At 37.9% G+C, this 14,098-nt stretch overlaps 2 protein-coding genes across 3 annotated transcripts; one reads left to right on the forward strand and one right to left on the reverse strand.

Moving 5' to 3' along the window:
• The first annotated feature begins 2,572 nt into the window (after window positions 1-2,572).
• On the forward strand, window positions 2,573-13,804 carry yod1 (YOD1 deubiquitinase). 2 transcript variants are annotated; one of them, XM_053484360.1, is made up of 3 exons: window positions 2,573-2,632; window positions 10,336-10,552; window positions 12,227-13,804. In XM_053484360.1, the coding sequence occupies exons 2-3, from the start codon at window positions 10,345-10,347 to the stop codon at window positions 12,910-12,912; spliced, it is 894 nt and encodes a 297-aa protein (XP_053340335.1). In that variant the 5' UTR covers window positions 2,573-2,632; window positions 10,336-10,344; the 3' UTR covers window positions 12,913-13,804. The 2 variants fall into 2 exon arrangements, with proteins under 2 accessions (XP_053340335.1, XP_053340334.1); XM_053484359.1 differs by lacking the exon at window positions 2,573-2,632 and adding an exon at window positions 6,833-6,877.
• snrpe (small nuclear ribonucleoprotein polypeptide E) lies at window positions 2,895-5,572 on the reverse strand. Its single transcript, XM_053484361.1, has 5 exons — window positions 5,381-5,572; window positions 4,854-4,880; window positions 4,424-4,486; window positions 3,187-3,265; window positions 2,895-3,103 (listed from the first exon to the last, which is right to left on the reverse strand). Exons 1-5 carry the CDS (start codon window positions 5,432-5,434, stop codon window positions 3,048-3,050), a joined length of 279 nt encoding a protein of 92 aa, XP_053340336.1. The 5' UTR covers window positions 5,435-5,572; the 3' UTR covers window positions 2,895-3,047.
• Window positions 13,805-14,098: the final 294 nt, after the last annotated feature.

The following is a 14,098-nucleotide window of genomic DNA, read 5'->3' on the forward strand; positions in this document are numbered from 1 at the left end:
TCTCACCTGTCAGCAAACTTAAAGATTTTAAGTTAACATTTGTTGGTGTCCACAATCTTAATTTAAACATATTTTTTAAAATTGTGTTAAACATAACATTAAAAACATTAACATTAAAACCACCTAGGTAAAGTAAGTGATGTACTCTATTTTACGTGGATCGGACACTGGGTGTTCTGGCACCTTTCTATCAGAGCCAGCATTGACTTTTTTGAAGCAGTTAGCTTTTCTGTTGGATTGGACTAAATAGCCTTTAGACACCACAGGTATAAATAAGCCATCCTTAAGTGTACATAATGTTGTCACCAACTTCTGGGTAATCAATAATTATGAATCAGTGTTGTTCTCAGTTGTGAAATGTTGGCCTTTGTGTTAATGTCATGGTTGGCTGTGTGTGTATATATTTATTTATTACACATGCTGTTGTTAACACAGCAAACACTACAAATATTTTTATTTTACAAATTTACAACAACAAAAAAAGTTCTTCATAAAGTCCTATGTATGGTTTATTTTTTTCTACTTCTAAGCATGTGCTTTGTGAAAAAAAATTGTGAAAGGTAAAATTCTTTGTTTTATACTTTTTATTGGATTCCTAATTTTAAGAGGAGTTTCATAAAATTAGATCATAGTAGGTGGGCCTACATAAATATCCTTGAATATTTAGTTTTCCTATTATAAGATTATTATTAAACAAATATATAAATATATAAAACATTTATATATTTTTTTAAGCTTAACAAGCAGCAACTTTAAGCTTAAATTACTATTGGTATGTTAATTAAAGCATCTATTTCTAAGCAGAAGCAGCCTGGACAACCAAATTGTCACTGTTTACAAGCAGGGAAAACTAACTAATGGGAATTGCTTAAATTACTGGAATCGGGTTAAAACTCCAAAACGTTACATTAAAATCTAACTTTTTTTTTTTTGCTCTAAAATTCAGAATAGTGCTAAATCATCAACTTCATAGAAGAGCATAATTAGAGATTACTTTAACACTTGGTGGAGCTTGATTGTAAATCATTGGAATTTTCTACAGCTGCACGGTGGCGTAGTGGTTAGCACCGCCAGGGTCCGGGTTCGATTCCTGGCCAGGCTCGATTCCGGTCTCTTTGTGCATAAAGTTTGCATGTTCTCCCTGTGCTTGGTGGGTTTCCTCCGGGTACTCCGGTTTCCTCCCACAGTTCAAAGATATCCAACTAATTTCTGTTCCCAAAATTGCCCCGTAGTGTGTGAATGAATGTGTGTGTGTGTCCTGCAATGGATTGGCATCCTGTCCAGGGCCAGGTTGTACCTGTGCTCCAGGTCCCTGCCAGCCTAAATACAGCATAAAGCGGTATAGACGACGAGTGAGTGAGTGGAATTTCCTACATTTGACCTGAGCCTCCAATAACGAACTGGATTTCTGCTCTCTGTTTCACCCAAATGAGGATGGGTTCCCTGTTGAGTCAAGTTTTTTTTTTAGTTTTTCCTTGACACCATCCCCCTCGGGTCGCTCACCAGGGACTTTCTAATCATTTTGATTCAAACCCATTTTTCACATTTCATGCAAATTTCCATAATTTTCTTTTGATTGTAAAAAGCTGCTTTGGGACAATGGCAATTGTTAAAAACGCTAAACAAATGAAATTCTGTTGACTTTTAATTAGCTGAAATGCTGCATAGCAGACAGCTAATCATGTGACACCTGCAATTTAAGCTGTCACTCAAATCAGCCACTTTATGGTTTAATACAAGTTTAACTGATCAAGTCAAGTCATCACTACTGGTCAAGTCATCACTACTGGTCAAGTCATCACTCCGTCGCTCCCTCGGTGTCGTCAGTTTTCCACGAAAAAGTTTCACACCAAAAAAAAAAAATCAGTTAATGGAGCTTCCTTTAAAAGCTCATTGTACTGACATCTAGTGGACAGATTTTGTAAAGCAAATAGATCAACAAAATTAATATGGACATGTAACTACAAATTAAATGTTATACATAATTGACAGTCATGAGTTCCGAACTCGTACAACAGCTCCGCCATTTTGTACAGTTTAAAAATCCATGGTGCAAAGGAAATGTTTGTGCACGTTACTACCATCTCTGTATCTTAAAAAAAAAAAAAACCTGAATACGTTCTAGCAACTTATTACTGTACTTGCCTTATTGGGAGAACTTAACTTCGAAATGTTGCTAAATAATGCTTCTCTTTCTTGGCGCCTCTATTCAAACGTCATATCTGTGTAGCAGCACGTGAGCGCGCTTAAAGCCGGACAGTGTGCTGATTGGTCACGTCACTCTCAGGGAACCGCCCCTTCTGCTCGGCACGAGCCTCGGAGTCGGGCGTAATAATGTAGATCGTCCGGCAAACCCGTAATAGAGAGAAACATAAAGAGCAGTAATTGTGAGAAGAGAAAGAACAGATTTAGAGGTTAGTCATGCTCACACTGAAGTGGATAAACGGTGCCATCTTATTATAAGGAGCGATAATGTAATCTCTAGTCGTCTCGTTTAAGCCTGTGCGTGTGTGCGCACGCGCGTGGGAATCCCGAGTAACAATGCTCGCATTTTCCTTCCACCAGGGGCAACACGAGTCATAAGCGGACTGAGACTGAGGAGAACCGTGCAAGAATTGTAAGAAGACAAAAGGTGAGAAGTGCGCAAACCAAAAGCAAAAATAAGTAATATTTTAGTGTGTAAAAGTATTTATTATAAAGTGTGATTTAACCTACACCTACTGATGCTAAACAGGGCATCTTTTTAATGATGTAGGGAATAAAAAATAAATAATGTGGTGAGTGTTGGGCTTAACACTCACCTGTAATTCATTTTTTTACTCAAGAGAAATATCCTCTTTTTTATGAACTTGCAGGACACACACATGAGAAGTAACACACTACATGGTCAGCCATAAGCAAACAAAACACTTTAATGTTTTACTAGAAAAAACAAGATGCATCATTCACTGTTTAGAAAAAAAAAGCCAACAAACGAAACCAAAAATACAGAAATAAATGCTATCCAACAGTACTCCATCACGATACAGGAAATCCATCAGATGAGGTTAATTCGAGACGCTCTGTAGAAGCGTGATGTTGTCTCCTTTTAGCATGATCCTCCCTGATGGAGAGCAAAAACGGACAACTTGAAATGACAAGTAATAAACATTTTTGTACAACTAATATCACTCCTGCAGTTTTTACCTAAAGGCTTCCTGTTCTTGGTCTTCATGTGCACTTCCTCAGCGTCATCCAAAACCAAGTTCATGTACTCGTCAAAGCCCTATAATTACGAAACAAAACAGCTAAGTAAACACTTTTTTCAGCACTATAGCTCTCTACTAAGGAAAACACAAAGCTTTTATACAATAGTAACACTGAACCCACAAATCTGATCTGGACAGAAAGCCTGGGGTTGTGCCCCCTGATTGGCACAAACTGTAAATCATTTGTTCTAGGTTCTAACAGCAGCTTATTGGCTGGGATCTGTCCTGCTGCCGTCACATACTTTAAATCTAGAAATGAACACTAAAGGACACATTTTGCTCTGGTGAAGGAAGAAAAAGCCACAACATTGAAAGTAAATGAAAAAAATAAATAAATGGCAGTATAACAAATAAAACATGTTAGGATATGCATCTGTAAGAAAACTAATCAACTGCTGGGTAACCGCCACTACACTTTGTGCCAGAGTGCTTTACACCAACTGGATATTTACTTTTTCTATCTGTGTTTAACTTTAGCATTTTTTTTTTTACAGTAAAGACGAATTTAAGTACATTAACAAGAGTGAGAGACAACGAATATAGTTAAGATGCTGCTTATTAGATATCACATCAGCCATGATTGGACTATCTTTTTGACATCACTGCCACAACACTGGTCTCCCAGGAACGCCTTCAATGGCCCTTTACTTAAAAGCAAAATATGGTCTGATTTGATGACCAGAGGCATCTTACTGCTCTTGCTGCCCATTGCTCCACTTGTACATTACACGAACCTGGCTAGCAGTTACTGCCACATTCCATGTAAAGTCCTGACTTCGCTCCAAACCATTTCCACATTTGGGCAAACATTAAAGGAGCTCCTGGGAGACCAGCGTTTCCGAACCCTCAATTACTTGGCACACTTAACATAAAGTAAACGTCAAAATGAAACACTCAAGAAAATCTGAAGGCTAAGATACACACAGAAAATCGTCTCTCCTGTTTAAGTTTGTGCACTAAATCAATCATTCTTTTCACAAAAAGACATGATCAGTGTGTCATTCAAATCAGCACATGTGAAATTTACATAAACACATACAGGGTGATGACAGGTCAGGCACATCAATATTAACAGTATTAAACACTACACCACAGATTCTTCATGATCCCTAACATGCTGAACATTTTAACTGCTGATGTAGTGTGACGCAGGGTGACTAAGTATGTTCACTTACAATAATGCACCCTTCTATCCGCATGTTGATCTGCTCATAAAGCCAAACCTGGATACGGGATCGCTGCAAGAAGACAATAATGACTTATGATTATCAGAACTAAAATTAGACAAGATGCATATGTAGTAGTGTCTGCATTTAAGCTCTCCAAGGCTGATCACCACATGCTCACATTTTCATAGCAATACTTTTTAAAATTTTTAGGAAACTAACCACATTTTATTATTAATATTCTGCATAAAAGCAAAAAAATACTATGCAGATTTAAAATATCAATCCATAACAAAAAATAGCACTCCATACTGTGACCATATATCAAAAAGTTTCAACGTGATTCAGCCTTGGATAAAGATTAAATTTTAAAACACATGCAAAAGAGCAATGCAAAAAAAAAAAAAAAAAAAAAAAAGGCAAATAAACAAACACTTACATTCTGTAGGTACCTGAAAATAAGGTTCTGGGGTCATAAAGTCAAGGCCAAGTAACAATGTGTGCAAATACATCTAAAGTAGTGATTGGAAACCTGACTCGTTTTATTAGTGAGTGCATTTATTTGGACTCACTAATACGAATCGACTCTTTTATTGATCCAATTACATTTTTTTAAGCAAAACAGCGCAGGCAGCGATTAATTCTCATTGTCTAATTATAAGTAAAACTTTTAGTACAATTACTACTCCAAACAAAAAGTCTATAAAATTATTAGTCAACGTTTACTAAAAAGAACCGAGTCAGTGAGTCGAATCACTCCTAAACGACACATCAGTAGTTCTATCAAACCAAAAGTAGTTTTCATATGCACTCACTACATACACGTCTAATAAATAAACATAAACAAAGTATTTCAAAAACATTGTATTCATTTAGCTAATAAAAACAGCTTAAATGGATTACGTTAGCCAAGTTAAATGAATTAGCTTGTAGCCATGCTAACCGGCTAACAGCATGGAAAGATACAATTGGTTGCACCATAACCTTCTGGACTTTCTGCCCTTGTCCCCTGTACGCCATGATTTAGGAAATAATACGCTCCGGATGTTCTTCTGTAAACGTTAAGAAACTGGGGAAAAAAATGTAAGGCTTTCGGCGCGTTATTAAACGAGCTCCTCACGTTGATAAAGGCGACAATGGCCGCGCACCGGATGTAGAATGACGTTATAAATAATCACGTGTCATGAAATAGCGCAGCGCTGCGTGCGGCTAGGAGGAGAACTGTGGCCCTCTGTTACCCTATTACAGCGAAGGGTGCCTTATAATAATAATAATAATAATAATAATAATAATAATAATAATAAAACCTGTTTTTGTTTGTTTTGACAATTATTAATCTTTATGTAATACATAAACATTCCCTCTATAACTCATGTAGTTATGAATAATATATTACCCCTTAATATTTATAATTTGTCATCATTTTTTAAAATAAAGATCAGTTGTATAAATAAAAAGTTCAGGGCATTGAGATGAGTGCATACTTAGTTTGGGTTGGGTTAATTAACATACCCAAACTCCCTACTTGCTTCGAATTGTTTTAATAAAATGCAGAATGTACATTGTAACTCCCATTGATGCATTATAATTTAGCTTTTTAAAAATATAGAAGTTAGAAGTTAGAAGTATACTAGTTAGAAGTATGGTATCACTTTGGTGGTCTTGATATACAATATAACTTCAATTGCTGCATGGTGGCTTAGTGGTTAGCACTGTCAACTTGTACCTTCAGAGTCCGAGTTTGAGTCCTGTCTCCGGTCTGAATGAGTGTGTGTGCCCTGTGATGGATTGGCACCCCATCCAAAGTGTACCCCACCTAATTCTCCTGGGATGGGCCCCAGGCTCCCATGACCCTGTACACAGGATAAAACCATATAGATGATAAGTGAGTAAGTTGTAATGCATCCATGGGTGTTACTATAGACAATATGCATTTTATTAAAACAGCTCGAAGTAAGTAGGCGGTTTGGGTTGATTGGTATAATACAATGCCCTGAATTTTTTATTCATGCAAATGTAATCAATTTACAAATATATGACAAATGTTAAGTAGTATATAATAATAAAATACATATAACTACATAATTTATAGAAGGAACGTTTATGTATTTTATAAAGAATATTTAATATCGCTAATAGTTTATATTATATTAAGATTTTTATTTATACATTTTTGAATAACATTTACTAATTTTGTTAGACCTTTATTTACCAGATCTAAAATAAGTGTTTATTTGTTTGACAATTAAAGACAGATTAATCTTGGGTGTTCCTGTAAAATATATTAACCAAGTGTTTGATTTCGTGCGAAAATAGAGAACTCTAACTAGCTTGTGTAGTTGCTGACTAAAAGTGCGCGCACCTTGATGACGACGTGCGCAGATTCTGGTGACAATATACGCACGTTGCTTATTGGTCAGTGTGTCAGTTCTGTTGTTATTGTTGATATAAAGGCGCTCCGAGGTGAGTACAATGAAACAATGGAAATACACACAGCACTGGAAAATAAAATAAAATAAATAAATGTGTATGAGAATTTTGTTCTTAAAACTTTACTACACTATAAAATAGAACCTTAAAAAGAAAGAAACACATTTAATACTGAGCTACTTTAGCCAGCTAATGCTAATTAGCTAGTTTAGTCACGGTAGTTAGCATGCACGTTAAATATACATTTAACGAGCGGTTTCATATCGCGTGTTTTTGTTTCAGCTCTTTATTTAGATTATTAAGTGATGTATAAGATTTAGCACTGTGAAATATTTATTATTAAGTTACGTAGCTGTGCTAAAGTGGTGAGTAAAGCGGCTCTACATTCTCTTTAGTTATGTATCTAAAACTAACCGGTGCTGATGTAATCAAATACACTTTTAATCGATCTACTTTCTCACGCCTGCGTGCAGCTTGGTTAGTTATAAAGTGTGGATGTGAGGGACAATGACTGCAGCAACTCCCAGAGCTCACTTCTGTCCTGATTAAATCATTTATTTGGGGAAAGAGAAATCATAATTTTCAACATAATCTTTTTGCTTTAATACACTTTGGCTATATGTGCATCAACAAGCGTTCATGTTCTTTCATTAAAAATGTGAGCAACAACGCTGTCTTCACTTCACTCCATCAGAAGTGAACCTCTGGCCTTGTAAGGCTGCTGTCAGGTTCCCAAACAGGTGAAAGTCCTAGAGCACGATAAGGACTATAGGAAGGATGCTTTAACACCCAAACAAAGTTTTTGCAAAGTGTCTTTGGCAGAAGCTTTTGGTAGAAGTTTTTGGCAGAAGTGTGCAGATGCGCATCGTCATCCAAGGTCACAACATCCTTGGATAACAGTCCTCTGAGTTTAATCTGAAGTTTATTCTTCAGCTTTTTAATAAGTGAATCACTGTAACGTGCACTGCTGATTGTTAAACTTTTTTCCCTGATAATGTTCCAATACTGGCCTGTGAGAATCCCAGAAAACTAAGCAATAATGAATATTCAATTCAATTCCATTTTATTTGTATAGCGCTTTTAACGATTGACATTGTCCCAAAGCAGCTTTACACAATCAAAAGAATTATTTAAGTTATAATATTCCAGTTATATATTCCAGTTGATGGTTGACTTTTGAACTTTTTCTCAGAGTGAGGATGTTTCTGTTCCATACTCTGCCATTTCTCCTCACTAGTATTGATTCTCTTTATTGTCCAAATTTTGTCCACTGATATTTACTGCTGATACCAGGTACACCTGTAGACTAGAAAAATACCCACAAATTGCTGCCTGCTGCTCTTTATTCGTGCAGATCACTAGCAGAGCATCCATTTTTCCTCTTACTGCTGATTGTTAAACTGTTAACTGAAATAACATGTTCACACCTTGACGGCAGTGAATGGGGAGACCATAGTCTTAAACAGAAAATGCTGATAAAGAGTGCAAATATTACTTAGCAAATAACTCACTCCTACCGCACAGGATGAAAATGTGTAAATAGTTTACCTTTTAGGATTATGGCTAAACAGTGGAAAAGGCAAATCAGAGGCTTTTAACATGGGCCATTTTTGATAATTTAACGCAATAAAAATGCATTTCTGTTATGTCACTTGGAAGCATCTCTGCTCAGTACAGAATTGTTTATATCCGAGGCTGATCAGTCGATCACCGGTCATGGCCAGTTAAACTGAAAACCAGCCAATTCTAGTCACTGGTCGATCCATCTCTATTATAAATGTAACAGGTTTTAAAAAACAATTTTGGAGTCAGTGTGGCGATACACAAATCGGCACACAAAAGAATCTCGATTTATAACTTGTTTTGTCATAAGAATTTTCACTCAAATTCTATTAGGTATGAGAGGAGATGGTGCAGGAACACACCCGGGGACTGGATGATGGGGCATTATACACACAGTGCATCTTATTCTTAAAATCTTAAAATTAAAATATCATGAAAAAGAAATTTTTTCTTTGTAATTGGATAAAAAAATTAAGTTGTATAGAAGATCCATTACATGTGAAATGAAATATTTTAAATAATTTTAGATTTTTACATTTCCGGACAGTATCTTAAAATATTAAATATTTCCTAAGATCAATCAAAATGATTTACAATATAGAAAAATGTGAAAACATATGTCAATGTATACACGAAATACTTGATCCTTTAACAAAAAAATTTATAAATGTGGCATGGCATGGAGGCGATCAGCCTGTGGCACGACTGAGGCATTATTGATCATCATTGCACGCGCAGAGTGCTTTGTCTGCTCCCAAAATGTCAAACGTCGCTCTCAGAATTGTGGCAGGAATATAATGCCATAGAAATCGGCATCTTCTTAAAACATGTTACTAGATGTAAGTGCTATAAAAATATCGTGGTAGATGGCTGTGTTGACTTTGGACTTGATAAAAACACAGTGAACCAACACCAGCAGATGGCAATGCAATCCAAAACATCACAAACTGTTTAATCTTCACACTGGACTTGGATTCTGTGCCTCTTGACTCTGGGTAAGACTCTGGGACCTTGGCTTTCAAATAAAATGCAAAAAATATTTTCATTTAAAAAAAGGACTTGAGCAGTGGTCCAGTTTTTTTTCGCCTTAGCCCAAGTAAGTGGCTTGATACTTAGAATGTAACAGTTGTAGCCCCTGTTTTAAAGACATCTGCACATGGTGTCTCTTGATGTATTGAATCTGGCCTCACTCAATTTAAAGCTCTTATAACTTCTTAAATTAGCTTTGCTTGACAATTTAAGACTGCATTTTTTTCTTTACCTGTCCCTTTGAGTTAACTTTCCATTAAAATGCTTTGAAACAGCTCTCTGCAAACAGCCATCCCTTTCAACGTTTTCTGGACAATTGTATAGTCTGCAGTCACCCTCGTGTCTGTACTGAACTAATTTTTTTTTTTTTATAATTTGTAGTTTTACTAGTTTTTACTGATTAGTAATTCAACTAAACTCAAAATAAAATATTATAATATTTTAAGATAATGGATTTTTGATTTTCCTAAGCTGTAATGATTCTACAATACACAAGTTTTTCACTTTTTTAATTAAGTTTTGAAACAAAATAATTTTTTTCTGGATATAACATTTTTTCGAGATGCAGTGTATACATTGACATATATTGGGCAGTTTAGACAAGCTAAGGTGGGGAAGAAACCGGAGGAAACCTGCATAGATACAGGAAGTGTATTTTTGTGAGATTTCACAGAGACACAGTAACCTAAGATACTCTGAGGAGACAATGCACCCTGCCTAACCACTATATCTCTGTAATCACTGTAGTAACTCAATATAAAATATTAAGGCATTTGATAATTTTTCATGACAAATAACAGAAACAGCTATTGACTTGTGTGACTCTGTTATAGTGTTATACCGGCTCTGAGTGTTGAGAAATGTTTCACTGGTGCTGTATTTCTTTTGCTTCTCCTCAGGGAATCAGGATGCTGCGATTGCGGTGCAAGGCCAAGAATGGGACTCATCTGATGCAAGGCCTGACGCACCAGTCTTGTGTTCAGGAGCTAAAAGACAAGGTGGAGGAGCTGACAGGGATCCCATGTGACGTGCAAAAGATCATGGTAGGCTACCCACCCTCGAGCCTGGATTTCCGCAATGGAGACGCACATCTGAAAGATTATCCTATAAAATCAGGTGAGGAAGTTTTAGAGAAAGGTGGAAAAACAGCTTGATTCTTATCATACTGTCCAAATGAAAGTAGAATTAAAATAGTCTCATAAACCCTACTTGAATACAGAGATGTCATTTTCTTTATTTATCCAGAAGAGGGTGATATAGAAAAGGAACCATAATCTAGAGTAGGAAATTAAATAGACTTGAGTGATCACATGCACATCTTAAAATTCCTAAAACAGCGTCCTGTCACGTGACAATTTAAGCAGAAATGCATAGTAACATTTTAAAGTAAGATATTAGTTACACTAATTGGCCAGTTTATTAGCTACACTTGTACAGGCTATTCCTTAAGTATACAGTGCTTTAGGACAGTCCATTGGACACCATCACAGACCGTCCAAGATGTACCGTTATGGATGGGTGGACGAGGTCTTTTAGCCTTTTTTTCTTCTGATTGTTCTAGGAAATGTAGTGTAGGCCTCCGAGTGGTGGGGTGGTAAAGAGCTTGCCCTATCATCCAGACATTGCTGGTTCGATCCCCGGGTGATGCTGTTACCTCTCACAGCTGGAGGTCTAGAGAGAGCTGATTGGCCGAGCTCTCTCAGAGGGGAGGGATGAGAGGTACTTTGTGCTCCCACATTAATCACGGCTCTACAGCCAGTCAGGGGCGTCTGTGAGCTCGCACACGCGGAAGGAGCGGCTAGCGCGTGAGCAAGCAGTTCGAAAAGATGTGGTCGGCTGGCGTCCTATGTTCGGAGGAAACACGTGATAGTCTTCGGCCCTCCTGGCTGCATGGTAGTAGTAGCCTTAATGTGGGAGCCCCCCTAGTGACAGGGAGGAATTGGCCACGACTAAATTAGGGGAGAAAATCGAAAAAAAAAAGAATAAAAAAAAAAGAAAATGTAGTGTAGCCTTAGAGTTTCAAAAGCATGCTTAATATCCTCTGATAATCTCATGTAGCAATAAATATAAAATTGTCAATATGATAAAATAATGTTTGTTACTTGTCGTGCAGCATAGCAAGATTTCAAAGCTCCAAGAAACAGTTACTTAATTGAACAGGAAGTGAGGCCTTGTTTGACATTGATTACATGATTAGCTGAACATAATCCAAGCCTCGATACAAAGCCTCCATTGGTTTTCTAACTATTTGAAACATGCCTCACTCACTCATCTAATGTTACATCACTACAAGCTGTATACCCGAGTCGACCTGATAAAGATTCTGACATCAAATGATATGATCCCCATTTTAAATAAAATCCTCCTTGTGGTTGTTTACTGGAATTGAATCAAAAGATTAAAAAAAGAGGCGGCACCGTGGCATAGTGGTTAGCAGTGTGGTCTCGCAGCTCTAGCATCAAGGGTTCGATTAACACCCTTGGTCTGTGTGCATGTTATTCTCGTGCTTCCCATTTTGCATGTTCTTCCTGTGCGTGGTGGGTTTCCTCTGGGTACTCCGGTTAGGGTTAGGGTTAGCCCTTGTAATCATCGTTAAGCTTTTTACAACCCAGTTAATCCAAATACCTTCAGGAGAATAATCACGAGCTTATCAGATTTTTGTTGCTTTGCCTCTGTAAACGTGGCATATCTAGCACCAGGCAGACAGGAGGTACAGATATGGACTCATGTCCTGTCTTCTGTCTCATTCTCCTTTCTGCATTTTCTTATGATTTCTGAATTCTTTTCCAGGAGACACACTGATTGTAGAGGAAGAAAAAAACAAGCCTAAAGTTACCAAGCCGAAATCCCCTCTCCTGGACTGCACACCAGTTCTGGAGCGGCGCACTGTACCCGCTGACAACTCCTGTTTGTTCACCAGTGTTAATTACGTGGTGGAGGGAGGCGTGTATAACGCAGCCTGTGCGCCCGACATGCGCCAGCTCATCGCCCACATCGTAGCCAGCGATCCCTCCGCCTACTCTGAGGCGGTCCTGGGGAAAAATAACGAGGAATATTGTGCTTGGATCTGCCTTAGTGGCACGTGGGGCGGCGCCATCGAGCTCTCCATCCTGTCTAAGTTCTACCAGTGCGAGATCTGCGTGGTTGACACTCAGACAGTCCGCGTGGACCGCTTTGGGGAGGACGCTGGTTACGGCAAACGTGTGCTCCTCATCTACGATGGCATCCACTATGACCCCCTGCAGATGCTTGTGCCTGGGACAGACTGCCCTCCGCAGACCATCTTCTCCACTTCTGACGATGTCATTCTGGCGCAGGCGCTGGAGCTGGCCGACGAGGCGCGCCGCAAACGCCAGTACACGGACGTGAACCGCTTTACTCTGCGATGCATGACGTGTCAGACTGGTCTGGTGGGTCAGATCGAGGCGAGGGAACACGCCAAGGAGACAGGCCACACCAATTTTGGCGAGGTTTAAAACTCAGCTGCTCATAAACGTCAAATGTGTCTGTTACCACAATGCTACATGGTCTCATGATTTTACAGCTGTGTTTCAGTGCCGTTCTCTACCTCACGTTATTCCGATCCCCTTCCCTTTCAGTATTCAACTAAATGGATGACACTGGCTATTGACGTTCTCAAGTTTGAAGCATTAATTTGGTGTGTGTGTCTGTTGGTGTGCTTGTGTGTGAGCACAGTCAAGGTATTGTAATAACTTTTTTTTTTTTCAAATGTATTAGTAGCAGTTAAGTCTGTTGCCTAATCGACTGAGCCTCGATTCGAACCAAATCATGAGGGTGCTTTCACATATGCAGCGTTTAGTCAGTTTGAATCGAAAACTGGTGCAGGTAAGAAAACAGCAATCGCACTTGGATTTGGACCAAAACAACCGGTCTAAGGGGCCTGGTGTGGTTCCAGTGAAATTCCAGTGCAATTCGAACCTGACTTGACTTAAATACAGGAAGAAATGAACCAGTCATGTCATGTGTTTTGGCTTACGGACAATTTTTTTTTTCTTTTTTTTCTTTTTGTCTGTTTAGCACTTTGAGCTGCTAAAGTGAGTAGCAAACTGAGCCAAAGCATGAAGCAGTAGTGCCACAGAAGTGTAAGGTGTTCTGGAGAATGTAAACAGTTTACGCAATACACACGTCTGTTGATATCTTGAATGCGCCTCTCTGTGATTTCTTATGATTTTTTTACAAACACTTTGGCAAGGGCTTGCTTACTTATTTTGTCATTCTATACATGTAACACCTTTAGCCGACGTTTTTTTGTTTTGAGTATCAATTTTGCTCTGATTCAGACTCAAAACTGATAGTAAACATGACTTAAACACATCACAAAATAAATTGTCAAGCTGTGTGATTTAATCAGTTATAAAGCCTAATAAATTTTTGGTTGGTTGATTATAATCAGTTTTTGATTCAGAATTGATTCAGAATTGATTCACACTTTTTCAATGATTTCTATAAAGCTACAGATGTTGCACAGATAAATTTCTTAAGAATATACAACAGCTTCTGCAAAAAATACAAACCGCTTTCATTTTCTGCAAATACTCACGTTTTGTAAGCGCATCACTGTTTTATGCTTTTGACTTTATGGGTGGTTGGTGCAATACCACCACCCACTGGACAGGACAAAAAAAATTAAGACGTAAGCAT

This window comes from Clarias gariepinus, chromosome 23 (assembly GCF_024256425.1).
Source record: "Clarias gariepinus isolate MV-2021 ecotype Netherlands chromosome 23, CGAR_prim_01v2, whole genome shotgun sequence".
Taxonomy (NCBI): Eukaryota; Metazoa; Chordata; class Actinopteri; order Siluriformes; family Clariidae; genus Clarias; species Clarias gariepinus.